Raw genomic sequence first — 15,528 nt, 5'->3', positions numbered from 1 at the left:
ATGGGTCGGGTTCGGGTGATAGGGATCGTTTGCGGTGGCCGGAATTTATGGTGGCCGGAGTTTATGGTGATGGTGGTGGCTTAGAGAGAAAGAAGAGAGAAAGGAGGGGATTATATATATATATATTTTTTTTTAATTTAAAGATACACTAAAATTACAATTATGCCCATCACATGTCTGGCACATGTCATACTTAACTGAGTTTTTCTAACCCAGTTAGCGTAAATGACATAACGTGTAGGAAAAAAATGTTTAAAGTACACCGCCTGCAAGGAAACTTAACAAAGGACACGAACCGTAATTTGGCTTTTTTTAAAGGACAAAATTTGTAATTCTGTCTAAAAATATACATAGTATGTAATAAAAGTTTTGAAACATTACTCACTTTTGGTAAAGTATGTTAGACGTAAATTCCGAGTTATGGAAATTAGATTAATTAATTATATCAATCATGTATAAGTTAAATGAGTCGTATCTAAATTATACTAGCTAATTAGATTAAGGGAAAATTCCTAAAATAAGCGTTTATGAAAACGTTTTTCAGGTTTTAGGTGTCATTTGCAAAAATTCTCAAAATATGTATTATAATCTAGTCGTGACGAGTAGCTTGTATAACCAATTAAAACTTGACACGTGTCTTTAAACTAACCATAACGATCACATTTACTAACCATGTACTTGTCACGACTAAATAAGTTTTATGACTCGTAATCAACGCCCACGAGTAATTCATAAGTTCTTTAGTCGCGACGAGTAGATTGTAAGGTTAAACTAATTGCGGCGTGTTAACTACTAATAAATTACTCGTGTGAGGAATGCAAACCAAGTAAACTAGTCGTCACGACTAAATGACTTATGAATTACTCGTGGGCGTTGATTACGAGGCATAAAAATTATTTAGTCGTGACGAGCAAATGATTAGTGAACATGCTCGTTACGGTTAGTTTAAGGGCACGTGGCAAGTTTTAACTGTTTCTACAAACTACTCGTGTGCAATCATAAACTACTCGTCACGACTAGTTTATTATACCTATTTTGGGAATTTGTTGCAAATGACACCTAAAACCTGAAAAACGTTTTCATAAACGCTTATTTCGAGAATTTTACCTTTATTTATTATTTAATAATGAGTTTGGGTCAATCTCAAGTCATGGTCTATATAACCTAATCAAAGTTATGATTATGGTTAGACGAGTTATTTAATTCAAATTCATCGTATGTTTTCGTTTTAACAAGTTATATCAATTCGTTCTTGAAACTATACATAATATGTAATAATATTTTGAAACATCTAGAATTAAAATCCATTTAAAACCCAAAAATACGGCAAGTTAGATTTTTAAGTAAATAACACGTTGAGATTATAATGAGATGTGTCAATGTAGTAGGGAAACGCCAAAACAATTGTTGGACGTATGGTCACCATCTCTTGATTTGAAGTCCTCTCACAACGACTTTTAGAGTGTCAAACGGGCAAATTTTTATAATTTTATTATTTTTAAAAATATTTTACGTGTACGAATGTTTAAACCATGTATGTGTTTTATACACATAACTTACATTTGTGTAGATAAACGTTTAAGTATGAAAAAAAACACATATAAACAGATTAGTTTAATTGTTTGTTATGTGCATGACATACAGGGGCGTAGCTCTTTTGGGACCTGGGTGGCCTCAGTCACTGTCGTTTTCTTCGTTAGTGGGATAAATTTCGCGATTTACCCAAAAAATTTATAGGTATTAACCCGGATGTATTTTTTCAAAATACCACCGGTCACCACTGATTTTTTTTTTTTAATATAATACCCTATCGTTTTTTTTATGAAACATCGCAGTATTTATAAACAAAGTAGTAGTCGAATAGTAAAAAATTTGTTTATATAAATATTTTAGGTCTTTGCAATTCTTTTTCTAGGTATCCACCCTTAGGGATAAGATCGGTACTGATACCGAAATCCTGATCCCGAATCACAATTTTTGGTACCGGTATCGATACCAAGATATTTGGTACGATACCGGTATTGAAGGTAAAATTTGGGAAATACTGGTACTGAAACTCAAAACTTTGGTACATATTCAGTATTGATGGTACCAAATCTGTACCGGTTTCAGTACCGTTATCGGTATTAATAGCAAATTCGCTTATTCCAACCCATACTTCCTCTCGCATTATCATGAATTTATAGATCTTTATTGGTTAAAATTATTTTGTTTTTTTATTGTAAGAATAATCGTTTAAATAAATGAAGAAAACTTAGATATATAGATGTTATATTGTTTGATTCGACCTGACCCGACCCAAATCACCGACATGAATCGAATAGTCGACCCGGAAATTTTTGAGTCTGTGACTTCGGTCACCCCATCTTAAAAACAAATACATATCATATGTTGTTTGGTTATAATCAGTTTGGTTTGTGGCAGTACCGATAAAATATGGTACCAACACATGTATAAGTTCACTGCTTACCATACCAAAGAGTATTTTAATAAAACTCCGTTTCCAACTAAATTTATACCGTAACGTCGAGTAAAAAAATTTAAAACAGCTGCATATTAAGCTTTTTTTTATAACAAACACAAGTCATTACGGAAATATTTTTGGGTAAAGGGGTATAGAGTCCCGACAATGATCGTATAACGATAGTAAACAGTTACAAACAGTAAACCGAACTCTAAACAGAGTGTGTCACGACCATAACCTGATGCCTTACGTTTCATGACTATTTTTTTCACAAAACAAATTCATACTAACATCCAAAATATTCAAACAAATAACAAGAAACTTGCAAATTCCAATGAACCTTATGGATCCACTGGGCCCAACATAGCCCAATCTTGACCATTCCGCTTTTGTTTTCTCTTTATTTTATCCAAGTATTTTGGGCTATTGAGAATATTTATCTATAAGATTTATTTTATCCAGATATTTTGTTTCTTTGGGCCTGCCTTTTCTTGTTTCCAGCATTTCTTGTCTGGGCCCAACTTCATATTAACATATTCTTAAAAATCTTTGCAGTTTTAGCCCAATCACTCTCTCATAATACAAGCAACTTATTTGGGTTTTCGTGTAACAGACCATGTTCTCAAACAACTAAACAACATCCAGACCTAACCCGAAGAAATAAACTTCTTGACTTATTTCATAGTTTAACTTGGTGTCATAGACATGAGCGTAGACAAGTAAATGGGAACGGGTTTGACCAAACCCGTACAAATTTACTTTATATATTCGTGTATTTCAGCATCGCACCCATAGAAATTTTGACATCGAACCCGTAGAAACCTTTACACCGAACCCTTAGAAAGCTTGACAACGAAACTTAACCCATATTTCAATTAAAAATACTAACTTGTTAAGCCCATAGCATTAATTTTTTTGCATTTTAATTTGATTTTTGCTATTTTTGTTATGTGACTTGACCTAAACCAGACATTAGTAATCGACAATCGGTCATTCACCCCTTGAAAATTTCCGAACCCGAAGGATTAAAATCCTGGCTACGCCACTGGTCATAGACATAAACATAATCTACAGGTTCTACAACCACCAAAAACTGTATGTTTTCTGACTTGAATCAAGTTGCCGTCACAACGTATGTTTTTATATACGTTTTGATATAAACTTTACTTCATTTTCTTCTCTTTACACACATGAGTTACTATAACACTTTAAGTAAGCTTTAACATTTAACCAAGACATATAACAAAAACATGTAACAAATGTCCTAAAACCTCATAAAATCTTTCCATGTTTTTGTCCCAATTAATTCAGTGTCATCCAAACGACACTACAAACCAATGTTATAATGGCCCAAAATGGGACCAGTTTTCAATAAAATCTGCCACCACATTCTGCATATTATCCACATCCAGATAATAATTCAAAAACTTCATTGTCCACTGTGTAAAACCTTCATCATCTTCCCATTTAATAATATATCTCATCCCACAAACCCTAAAAACTCAAGAAAACTGCAAATTACTACTAAAAATGTCATCTTTTTATGCATCACCAACTCCAACCTTACAATTAACCAAAACCCATTTGCCCAAAGCATGTCCTGTCTTGTTGTCTTCAAGCAAATCCAGTTTCTTCAAATCCAGTTCATTTTTCAAGATTTCAGTTCTTGATGTACCCAGAAGCTGCATCATGAAGCAGAAGACTTCTGGGATTAAGATGTCATGGGATGGGCCTTTGTCATCTGTTAAATTGATCCTTCAAGGCAGAAATCTTGAGGTGATTTATTTATTTAAATGGGATTTTTTTTATTTTTTATTTATTTATTTATTTAGCATGTAAAATTGGGTGAAAGAGTAGTGATTTTAAATTTCCATTCATAGATCTTTATAGCCCATTTTGGATAGTAAAATTAAGTCTTTTTAAAAATTACATTTATAGATTAGGGGTCATAAGTTTAGGGGTGTGCACGGTTCGGTTCGGTTATTGGGCTAAACCAAAACCAAAGTATAGGTTAATCTATTTTATTAACCGGTTTTGGTTATTTATTCATTTACTTATTTAAATGGTATTTTTTTATTATTTTTATTTATTTATTTACCATGTAAAATTGGGTAAAAGAGTAGTGTGTTAAATTTTTCATACATTTTATAGCCCTTTTTGGATAGTAACATTAAAGTCTTTTTAGAAATTACATTTAAATTAGGGGTCATAAGTCTCGGAGTGTGCAAGGTTCGGTTCGGTTATTAGGTTAATCCGAAAAGAAACTTATAGGTTAATCTATTTTATTAACCATTCGGTTTTAGGTTAATCGGTTCGAATTATTCGGTTAGTTTGTCGGTTTTCAGCTCGGTTCGGTTAATAACCAAAAGTCCAAAACCAAAGTTGGGAATGCATAAAATGTATGAAGTGGATACATGAAATGGAGAGAGATATAAACTAGAAATATATTAAAGGATGAATGGTTCGGTTATTTTCGCTTCGGTTTACCAAGTGTACCAAAAAAAAACTGATAACCGATTTTCAGTTTCGGTTATTTTCGGTTCGGTTTTGGTTAACAGTTTGGTTATTGCTCACCCTACTCATGACATTACAATTCATGACCCGTTGGACTCGACTAAGTAGCTCGAATGTCTAAGACGCAAGGGAAGCAAAAGTATCAAATGCAAATATGATTTTAGAAAATTTTTGTAAAAATAGTTTTTTTTTTTTTTTTTTTTTTGAAATTTGAGCTAATTTGATGATTATGTGAAACAGTTGACTGAATCTGTGAAGAATCATGTGGAAGATAAAGTCGGAAAGGCGATTCAAAAGCATAGTCATCTTGTTAGAGAAGTTGATGTTCGGCTTTCTATTAGGGGTGGAGAAATTGGAAAAGGCCCTAAAGTTCGACGAACTGAGGTCTGTTATTATTATTTTCTGTGACTTTCGTCAAACTGCTTGTTTATGTTCCTTCGTTTAACAAAAGAACGAACATGGACAAGTAATATCGTTCTATTAACTAAATAACGGACAATGTTCATAAATGTTCGATAATGTGTTCCAATATTGTGTTCATTAATGTTTTTTAATAAGATTTTGTAATGGCTTTTCTAAGTTTTTCATATAGATTAAGCTAAATAATTAACTATAAAACAAATATATATATAGTATTATGTGATTAAGTAATATGTAAAATTATGAATGTTAAAGAAACACCGCCACAAACTTGGTAGCGAGACCAAACCATTGACACTGACCATTTCCCGCTAGCCAAATCAAATAAAACATTGTTTGTGTTCATTTGTGTTACAGCCCTAAATAAAATATTAATTTTTATGAAATTACTTTAAAACACAGGTTACATTATTTACCAAGAAACATGGAGTTATTCGGGCCGAAGAAGAAGCAGAAACATTGTATGCAAGTATAGATTTAGTATCATCTGTGATTCAAAGAAAACTAAGGAAAATCAAGGAGAAAGATTCGGATCATGGTAGACACATGAAGGGATTCGATAGGCTGAAAGTCCGTGACCCGCAAATATTAATAAATCAAGATTCGGTTGCGGTTCCTCAAGAAGAAGAAGAAGATGATGTTACAAGTGAAGGTTTTACCGAAGATCTTGTTCCAAAGGTTAGCATATAGTTTTTAATTTAAATTATGATCTTCCAGATATATATTATTATTATTATTATTATCATGTGTAGCTGAGTTGTAAATAATTCTGATCAGATTGTTCGAACAAAATATTTCGATATGCCCCCTTTGACTGTGGAAGAAGCAATTGAGCAACTAGAGAATGTTGACCATGACTTTTACGGCTTCCGAAATGAAGAAACTGGTAAAGACTTTTTTGGTCAATTTGTTGACTTGTCTTTAATTTAGTAACAAAGACATCTTGTTGACTTTTTTTTGGAACTTTATAATTAGTTTATGTGCTATACATGCTTACAAGAAGTTTATTAACTCAAAACAGTTTCTTTTTGTAAAATGATTTAGGGGTGAGTTATATACATTTTGGATTAAAAAATGGTAGTTTCTAAAGAATGTTGACCATAACTTTATACTTTTTTTGAGTTTTTTGAACTTTATAAATAATTTATGTGTAACGTTATCAACCCAAACTTTTTTTTTGGGCGAAATGATTTAGGAATTAGTTATGCATTTTTATTTTTTTTAACATTTTGGATAAAAGAAGGCATGGGATCTTCATACACCACTTGGATCTTCACACGTCACTTTTCGCTTATACAACTCGTATAGGCTGCAAAATAGTCGTTTCTGTGTCCCCTCCTTGCATTTGTTATTCATGCGTGGCCTATACGGCCCGTATAGGACCATGGGGGTGGTGTATGAAGATTACATCCCTAAAAGAATGGTAGTTCCTGTAGAATGTTGGCCATAATTATTAGCATTTTTGTTGACTTTCAACCCATTTACCCGTTGGATAAAAATCATAATACAAATTGGCCCATTTAGCTGCTGCCTGTAGTTAGTATTATTTGGTGTTAAAAACATAATAAATATTAATATTGTTTTTCTGTATTCCAGGTGAGATTAATATCTTATACAAAAGAAATTCAGGTGGATATGGGATAATAGTTCCGAAAGAGAACGGGGAAACTGAAAAAGTAGAGGATGTGAATGCTGAAATTCTGAAGCAGCATTAGTTTGAAGAACGAAGACTGGATCACAGACTCGTGAATATATTTTGTTAAAGAAGATGGTGATTACTTGCATATGTGTGGTTGTTCTTGATTCAAGATTAACTAAAGTTTGAATCTTTACGTGTTCTTGATTCAAGATCAACTAAAGTTTGAATCTTTACACGCCCAAATATGTTAAAATGATGTGTACTGTGTTTTGTTGTCATACAAGAAGTAGGAAAACTGAGTCTGTAATCTTCAAGTCTGGAGTAAGTGAATATGTTATTTTGTGCTTTTATGAGCTCTCTAATCCTGAGTTTGGTTAGAAAAAGAATGGTTTTTAGAAAATAAATAAATACATATGCCCTTCTATAAAAAATTAAATACCAAAATGTTAAGGTTGAGGTAAACAAGAAAACGGACTAAAGCTTGAAGGCGCCTAGTCCTAGACACGTCTAAGGGGGAGCAGTGGCGGCCTAATGTTTTTGGAGGCCTCAAGCATACAAAAAGTGGCGGCCTAATGTTTTTGGAGACCTCAAGCATACAAAACATTTGATGCCTTTTTATATATTTTTAAAGGTCTAAAACAGTGATTTGTAAGGTTCTTACACACACAAATTTATGTTACAATGTAGTAGCAAATATCAAACTAATGTTCTAATCTTCTAATACTATATCATATAATAGATGTTCAAATACAGTAGCACATAACAAATTAATGTTCTAAACTTCTAATACAAGTAGCATGTAGGCAAAAATCAATTTTCATTCCTACACTAAGCTATTATTCAGTATCTTTACTAAATATAAATAATTTAATATATCAAAATTAAAAAAATAAAAAATTGAGACCTTTATTGTTTGGGGGGCTTAAACCCTTTCTTGACTTCTTAAAGCACTAGGGCCGGCACTGAGGGGGAGACTAGAAGAGTAGCACCCTCGGGTACCCCAATTCAGTTATCATACCACTTAGTCGAACACCGTCGCCGTTACTTTAATATGCATTTTGGTACCTAATTTAGTGAACTAGCACTTGATGGAAAGAAGAGCGTAACGAGTGTGAGAGAGAGGATAGAGGGGGGGGGGGGTAGTTTAGTGGAATAGTCAATGATTTACTTGAGCTTAAGGTAGTATATGCGATAAATGACAGTGACATTATGGGATTGGTGTGAAAGTTTAGTGGAGTGTTACCTTGAGTGAGCACCCCTCTCCTCCCCTACGACATATTAACCATAAACCCATAAAAGCTCATAACACATAACCTTAATCTTATCTCTTAAAAACTCATATATGCAATTATGTCCTCTAGGAGTTAGTTTGGGTCTATCTCTACTACTCCTCTTCACTGTTTGGCTTTTCACTATTTAAGTCGGCATCTGTCTTTTCTTCACATATCCAAACTATTTCAATTTCTCATTTACCACGGAACATAATAAAATTTTCAAAAAGTATATATATAAAAATAAAAGAAACTTTCATTTTTTTTTTAAATTTCCTATGAAAAAAAAATGTATTAAAATTCTTCAAGGTGGCCCCACACTTCATTCCACCACAAAACAGATTTGTGAACAACATTCACAAAGGAGTGAAGGACCAATGCAATGCGTCGTCTTCCGTACACATAGCATCCACGTGTCACCCAATCGGATCTTCTAGGAGCTTTGAAATTGCTTATTAATATTGTTTTCTTTTTTCCTTTTATTTTTAAATAAACAGTTAAAATAAACAACTGAACCAATTAGGGTTGAACAAAAACCGAATCATGTTAAAAAAACGAACCATTAACCAAACAAAAACGATAGTTATGGTTAAGTGAATCTGATTAACAGTCAATTGGTTATGGTCATGATAATGTATTTGACTATTTTCATTAACCAACTTTAACTGAACCGAACAGAACCAAACTTTATATGTTTGTGCCTTTTCAAAATCAAATTCTTTTACATATATTTTCGTCTTTTATACCTTCGTTTCTAGCTTCAAGCATTTCAATCTATGTTGCAATTGGTTTAAACATATCCTGGAACGCTACCATTAAGATTGGAACCAACACATTTCAGCTTCGGAACTTCATATTGGAATTTGAAATATCATAACCAAACCATTTTTAACTGGAACAACGAAAAAAATACATTGTACTAAGTTAACCGAAGCTTAACCGAAACCGACCCATAACCAATGATTAACAAAGCTATTAGATGTGGTTATGATTATCGTTATTGTTAAAACCCATTACGAAACCAAACCGACCTTACACACCCCTAATCAAAACACGCAACTAACACAATTTTAAATTAAAAAAATATCAAAGACCCTAATAATAATAATAATAATAATAAAATAAAAACCATGTGAGAGGAGGTTACACAGAGGCCTAACATTTATACATGTAATTGACCAAAACCCACCTTGGATTCATCGTCTCTTCCACCGTTGATTTCAAACCAACGGCCGTGATCATCTTTCCAGCCTTATTCACCATTGCCGGTTTTTAATCCAATAATAATCCCACTCATTTCATTCATCCTTATCCTCCTTACATTTTACATTGTAAGCTAGCTGCCTGTAACACCATACAATACAACTCTCCTGTCTACTATCTACATAATAATATCACACCATTTTTCTTTAATTTTTTCACTTTTTCAACGCAAATATTAATCTTTTTTGCATACCAATTTCATAATTCCCTAAGATACGTTCATAGTTGTTATAAAGCTTCAATCTTGTTGAGTCTTTATAACTTTATTTGAGATTCTAAGGGTTTCTGAATTTTTAAGGTTTTTCTGAAATTTCTAGGTTTTTCTTTTCTGAATTTTTAAGGTTTTCTGAATCTTTTTGAGTCTTAGTTTTGAGATTTTAAGGGTTTCTAAAAGATTTAAGGTTTTTCTGAAATTTTAAGGTTTTTTTTTTTCTGAATTTTTAAGTTTTTCTGAATCTTGTTGAGTCTTTGTTTTGAGGGTTTTCTGGGATTTTAAGGTTTTCTGAATTTTTAAGGTTTTTCTGGGATTTTAAGGTTTTATGAATCTTGTTTCAAAGCATGAATCTTGTTGTGTCTTTGTCTGAGATTTTAAGGTTTTCTGAGATATTAAGGAGACCAATAAGTGGTGTAGAGATGTTGGTGTATCTGGGTTGTGTTGCAACTGGTTTCTTGGTTGGGGTTATGGTTGGGTGGGTGTGGAGACCAAGGTGGGCTGGGTTTAGTAGTATTAGCACATTTGATGGGTTGGTAGTCAAGAATCTAATTGTTGAGTCAAACCCGAACCCGAACCAGAATCATTCGGTTCGGGCCAACGAGGGTTTCAAATCGCAATCGATTGATCATCCTAGTTGCAGGTAGGTATTGTGAATTTGTGATTTTAGTTATAAAGATTGTGTTCAAGATTAGTGGTTGTTTGGCAGTTTATGGTTATGAATTATGATCAATTTTTGGGGGGGTGTTTGGGGATAAATGTATGTTATTTTATTTGTGTTAGTGTTTGGGAGTTGGTTACTTGGTTTAACATACTTGAATACTTAAACGAGCGGGTTTTCTTGTTCATGTTTCACGTTAATATTCTAATCGAACAGTTCACGAACATAAACGAACATAAGGCGGACATAAATAAAGATTCTTTTTTTTTGTTTTTTGAAGGTAGTGGTTTTCCCAAATTAAAGTCTAAAATAAAGATTTCAAAAGTAAACAAAAAGATATCTGATAAAGGGTTTTTAATATTTGTTAAAATTAATTTAAAATTAATATTGGCAATAAATAAATTTGAACAAATATTTAAATGAATGCAAACGAATGAACAAAGATGAATGGACTTACTATAAACGTAAATGAACAAATGGGACGTGTTCGTGTTTATTTTTTTTAACTGAATGCACAAAAAATTGTTTGTATGTTTGTTCATTTATTAAATGAGCAAACAATCGAACATAAACGAATTTCTCGTCTATGCAGTCGATATCGCCGATATATCACCGATATATCAGTGATATATCGGTTATCGGTCCCTTAGCGATATATAAATCAGAATATCGGTTCTGAAATATCAGTACCGATAATATCAGCGATATTCGACCGATATTGGACTAATATTTGACCGATGTTGGTGTTTTAAGTCTTAATTATCAACTTTAGCGTTCAATGCTAGTGTTTTAAGTCTTACTCAGTTCTTACTTGTTACGATTGTTACTGTTTTGCAATTTGCAAAAGGTTAATTTGTTAATGGTAGGAGACTATACTCTAGTATTAGTGTTAAATTGCTATTTATATGAATTTTTCATGATATTAAAATTACCGATATCCCGCCGATATCTCACTGCGATAACCGATATCTTAGATATCGGTCCTTGACCGATATCCGATATTTTTCCGCATTAACTGCTTAGTTTCTCGTTGAACAGCTCAGTGAACGTTTAGCTCACCAAATTATGTCTATTTTATCATCAATATTAATATTACTGATATCACGTGTATAGTTCGTCGGTTACCAGAAAAGAGGATGATCATCTTCCTAAAGACGAAGATTTGAAACATTTATGGCAACTTGTCGAAAGGAAAGACAACGGTCCGCCATGGAAGCATATGATGGACCGTTCAACCGCTACAATGACATACCAAGCATGGCAAAGAGATCTCCCGGTACTTTTATTGATGCCACATCACCTCACATGTCAGTATGTCACATGTCGCGTGCCATTTGATTAATACGTTTGTTTTTTGTTATGGTAGACGGGTCCTCCACAGTATTGTAGCAAGACTGTTTATGAAGATGCTACACCTGAGTTATTAAGGGATTTCTTTTGGGATGATGACTTAAGATTGAAATGGGATGATATGTTGTTACACGCAACCATACTCGAAGAGTTTCCCGACATAGGAGCTAGTGTTGTGCATTGGATACGCAGGGTGAGTTAGTGAGTCGAGTTTGGTTGATCTTTCTTATTAACATTTGTGTTGTTACTGATCTTTTACTTGTCGGTCCAGTTTCCGTTCTTTTGCAGTGATAGAGAATACATAATTGGCAGACGGATTTGGGAAGTCGATGGATCTTATTATTGTGTGACAAAGGTATGATCCATGATCGACTAAACTCGAACCTCATCTCGTTTATTTTAAATGAGCTCAAGCCTAAGCTTGAGATAGAGCGCATAATATTCTTTATTTATAACTATTCTTATGTATTATGTATTAGGCTTGTGCAAGAAACCGAAAAAATCGATCATAAACCAACAAAATTGAAAAATCCAAACTGAACCAAAACAAAAACCGACGGTTTGGTTTATGTTTTGTAAAAACCGAACTTATGGTTCGGTTTTGGTTTTGCATGTAATAAAAACCGAAATGAACCGAATTTCTAGATTTTTAGTTTTTTATTTTAAGTATTTTTTATGTTTTATAAGGATCTAATAGATATATATAACTCAAATATTTGTGGCCAAATATATAATAGTCACTTAGTTAATAACTAACAAAATTATTTATAACTAAACTATTATTTTCGGACTAACTTATGTTTTCGGCCTAAATTTTTTAAGATCTAATGACATAACCGAAACCGAAACCAATACGAAAACTGAAAAATCGACAAAACCAAAACCGAACGGTTTCAAAAATCTAAATACCGAAGCTTGAATTCGGGCTTGTTTATTGAAAAAGTTTCTAGTATAAGCTTGAGCTTCATTTGACGAGAGCTTTTAAGTTTTAACATTCGATATCATTACATACGGCTTGAAAATACAAGCTTTCTTTAACCTCATTGTTCTTAATGCAGGGAGTCCCACGCTCTTCGGTCCCAAGAAAGCAGAAGCCACGACGTGTTGACCTTTATTACTCGAGTTGGTTCATTAGACCAGGTATTATATTGTTCATACATAAAACCGATAAAATACAAAATTTGTAAATTTGTTAACTTTAAAACCGATGACAGTTGACTCAAAGAAAGGAAGCAACGAACCGGCATGCGAAGTAACATTCTTCCATTATGAAGACATGGGCATCCCATGGGAACTCGCAAAGTTTGGAGTCAGGCAAGGAATGTGGGGAACAGCCAAAAACATCGAGCGAGGCTTTCGTTGGTACCAAAAGGAACGAGCTTGTGCGAAAACAATATCACGGCATGTAACCATGGCTCGAATGAGTACCAAAATCGATCAAGACTGTTTGTCTCGGTTAGACTCGATTGAAGATAATGAAGTGGTGGCTCAGACTCAAGTGATGGTCAAAGAAGAGAAACAAGGAGGGATAGATATAAACAACTTGCAGAAGCTTTTGGTTGTCGGTGCAGCGGTTGCTTTCGCTTGCAGTCTTGACCGTGGGCAACTGACGAAAGCAGTGATATTCGGAGTTGCAAAACGATTTGGGAATATAGGACGGCGGGCATTTCCGGCATTGCAGTTATGATGTGTTAATTTCTTAAATGTGTTCTTTTGATCTTTTTTAAAATGTATGGAACTTGAATATAGAAACTGAAATTATGATATATACATCTTTCATCTGTTAATAAACAAATAAGTTGATAAATTATGGTTTCAAAAACTATTATTAAGCACTCTTAAATGTATATGATCTACAAGCATCGTCTAGCATGCATATATGAGTGGCGGCAAGCTAAAACCGGACCATTAACCGACAAAACTGAACTGAAATTATCCGAAAACCAAATCAACCAAAACTCAATAACTGATTTGTTTTGTATATGATCTATTATCAGTGTTGTAAAAATCGCTAGTCGGGCGGTGAGGTGAAGACTAGCGATTAATGAGGATTAATCGAGATTAATTGGATTGAACTTTAATGTATAATTTAAAGTATTATACAAGACACACACACACAAGTTTATACTTTAATGTATAATTTAAAGTATTATACAACACACACACATGTTTATATGGAATTTTCAATTTTATACATACACAAACACATTTTGGCCAAAAATTGGCAAGAATCTCGCTGAAAACCGTTGATTTTTGTTGGATAATCGCTGAAAACCACTTATTTATGCCGGAATCTCACCAGACACCATTAATTTTATCCGGAATCTCGCCGGAAACTACTGATTTTGACCGGATTTGACATTGATTGGCCAATTAACTCAAATCAATGAAGTGGGGACGGGATTAATCGACATCTAATCGGAATTTTTGCAACACTGTCTATAAGCATTTTAAGATATGCAAGTAGCGGTATGCTAGAACTGAACCATTAACCGACAAAACTGAATTGTAATTAACAAAAATTCGGTAACTGACTGATGAACATAGCCTACAACCTTACAACACTAGCAATCTTGCATATAGTTTAACACATGCAAGTTGCAGTAATCAGAAACGGATTCACAAAAGAGAAATCAAATTAACCGAAAACCAAATCAACCAAAAAGCAATTGCTAGTTTTATTTTGTATTTATAGTGTAACCAAATATAACCGGAAAAAAATATTCATATTGTCATTATATTAAGCTTTTATAACTTTACTTCTTGAACTTCATGTCTTTAAACTCCACTTGAAACTTTTATTTTATGTAATTCTAAGCAAATTTTTTACACTAAATTTAGTTTTAGTTATTAACCAAACAAAAAACAAACTAACCAAATAAACCAAATCGATTAATAAAATATATAGAGTTAATTGCCCGTTTGCCCCCTGTGGTTTGTCAAACTAGCACGTTTGCCCCCAGTGGTTCCGAAATAGCACCATTGCCCCCTGAGGTTGTTTTTTTAGTACCCGGGTGCCCCCAAACATGAACGTCCGTTAGTTTTCACCGTTTGGTGTCAGAAAGTTAAGGTATTTTCGTCTTTTAACATTGAAATGATGGAACGTCACAGTCAGTTTCACTTATACACATATTTCCCTCCGATTCTTCAACCCCCACATTCTTCGATTTCTTCACAACTCGCACCGGTGATTTAGGGTTTTGATCGGACGAGAATCTTCTTAACTCATACCAGTGAATCTTTGTTTGAACGATGGCTTGGAAATTAAGGAAGAAATACTCTAACCTTAACCCCCATATAAGATATGGTAAGGTTTAGCACCTTCTTCAATTGCGATTCTTGAAAGGCTGGAATCATTAATTTCAGTTTAAATTTTGCTGTTTATATGTTTGTATGTGTTTGTTTTTGTTTTTTTGTAACAGTTGGACAACCTAATTTGTTCTCTGTACGAATAAACTATGGTGGTGCATTTAGGAACTTTCCGGGTAGAAGATATGCTAATGGTAAGGTTGCATTTATAGATGATGTGGACATAGATGCGTTTTCTGTGATTGAAGTCCATTGGATGTTGCGTGAGCTAGAATTTTTTAAAGATGATGTTCCGCTATATTATCATTTTCAAATACCAGGTAAAGATTTGGATACTGGTTTAGTAGCTTTAGGCAGTGATGTTGATGTGCTTAACTTGTCCAAATATGTGGCTGAAAATAAGATTATTAACTTGTTCATTGAAGA

General features: G+C 33.4%; 2 protein-coding genes across 3 annotated transcripts; both read left to right on the top strand.

Annotated features, from left to right (window-relative positions):
- Positions 1-3,863: 3,863 nt before the first annotated feature.
- Positions 3,864-7,385, top strand: LOC143628456 (ribosome-binding factor PSRP1, chloroplastic-like). Its single transcript, XM_077098054.1, has 5 exons — positions 3,864-4,240; positions 5,219-5,362; positions 5,801-6,076; positions 6,176-6,284; positions 6,995-7,385. The coding sequence occupies exons 1-5, from the start codon at positions 3,995-3,997 to the stop codon at positions 7,111-7,113; spliced, it is 894 nt and encodes a 297-aa protein (XP_076954169.1). The 5' UTR covers positions 3,864-3,994; the 3' UTR covers positions 7,114-7,385.
- Positions 7,386-9,848: 2,463 nt separating this feature from the next.
- On the top strand, positions 9,849-13,575 carry LOC143628442 (uncharacterized). 2 transcript variants are annotated; one of them, XM_077098049.1, is made up of 7 exons: positions 9,849-9,991; positions 10,087-10,425; positions 11,557-11,719; positions 11,810-11,986; positions 12,065-12,148; positions 12,852-12,933; positions 13,008-13,575. In XM_077098049.1, exons 2-7 carry the CDS (start codon positions 10,130-10,132, stop codon positions 13,478-13,480), a joined length of 1,275 nt encoding a protein of 424 aa, XP_076954164.1. In that variant the 5' UTR covers positions 9,849-9,991; positions 10,087-10,129; the 3' UTR covers positions 13,481-13,575. The 2 variants fall into 2 exon arrangements, with proteins under 2 accessions (XP_076954164.1, XP_076954161.1); XM_077098046.1 differs by lacking the exon at positions 9,849-9,991 and having other exon boundaries at positions 9,998-10,425.
- The last annotated feature ends 1,953 nt before the right edge of the window (positions 13,576-15,528 follow it).

The sequence above is a fragment of the Bidens hawaiensis genome, unplaced genomic scaffold (genome assembly GCF_021521415.1).
Source record: "Bidens hawaiensis isolate Kalapana, Puna unplaced genomic scaffold, B.hawaiensis_p1.1 tig00000458_1, whole genome shotgun sequence".
In the NCBI taxonomy this organism is placed as follows: Eukaryota; Viridiplantae; Streptophyta; class Magnoliopsida; order Asterales; family Asteraceae; genus Bidens; species Bidens hawaiensis.
The sequence above is the reverse complement of the archived record's forward strand: the minus strand, read 5'-3'. Positions and strand labels throughout refer to the sequence as shown.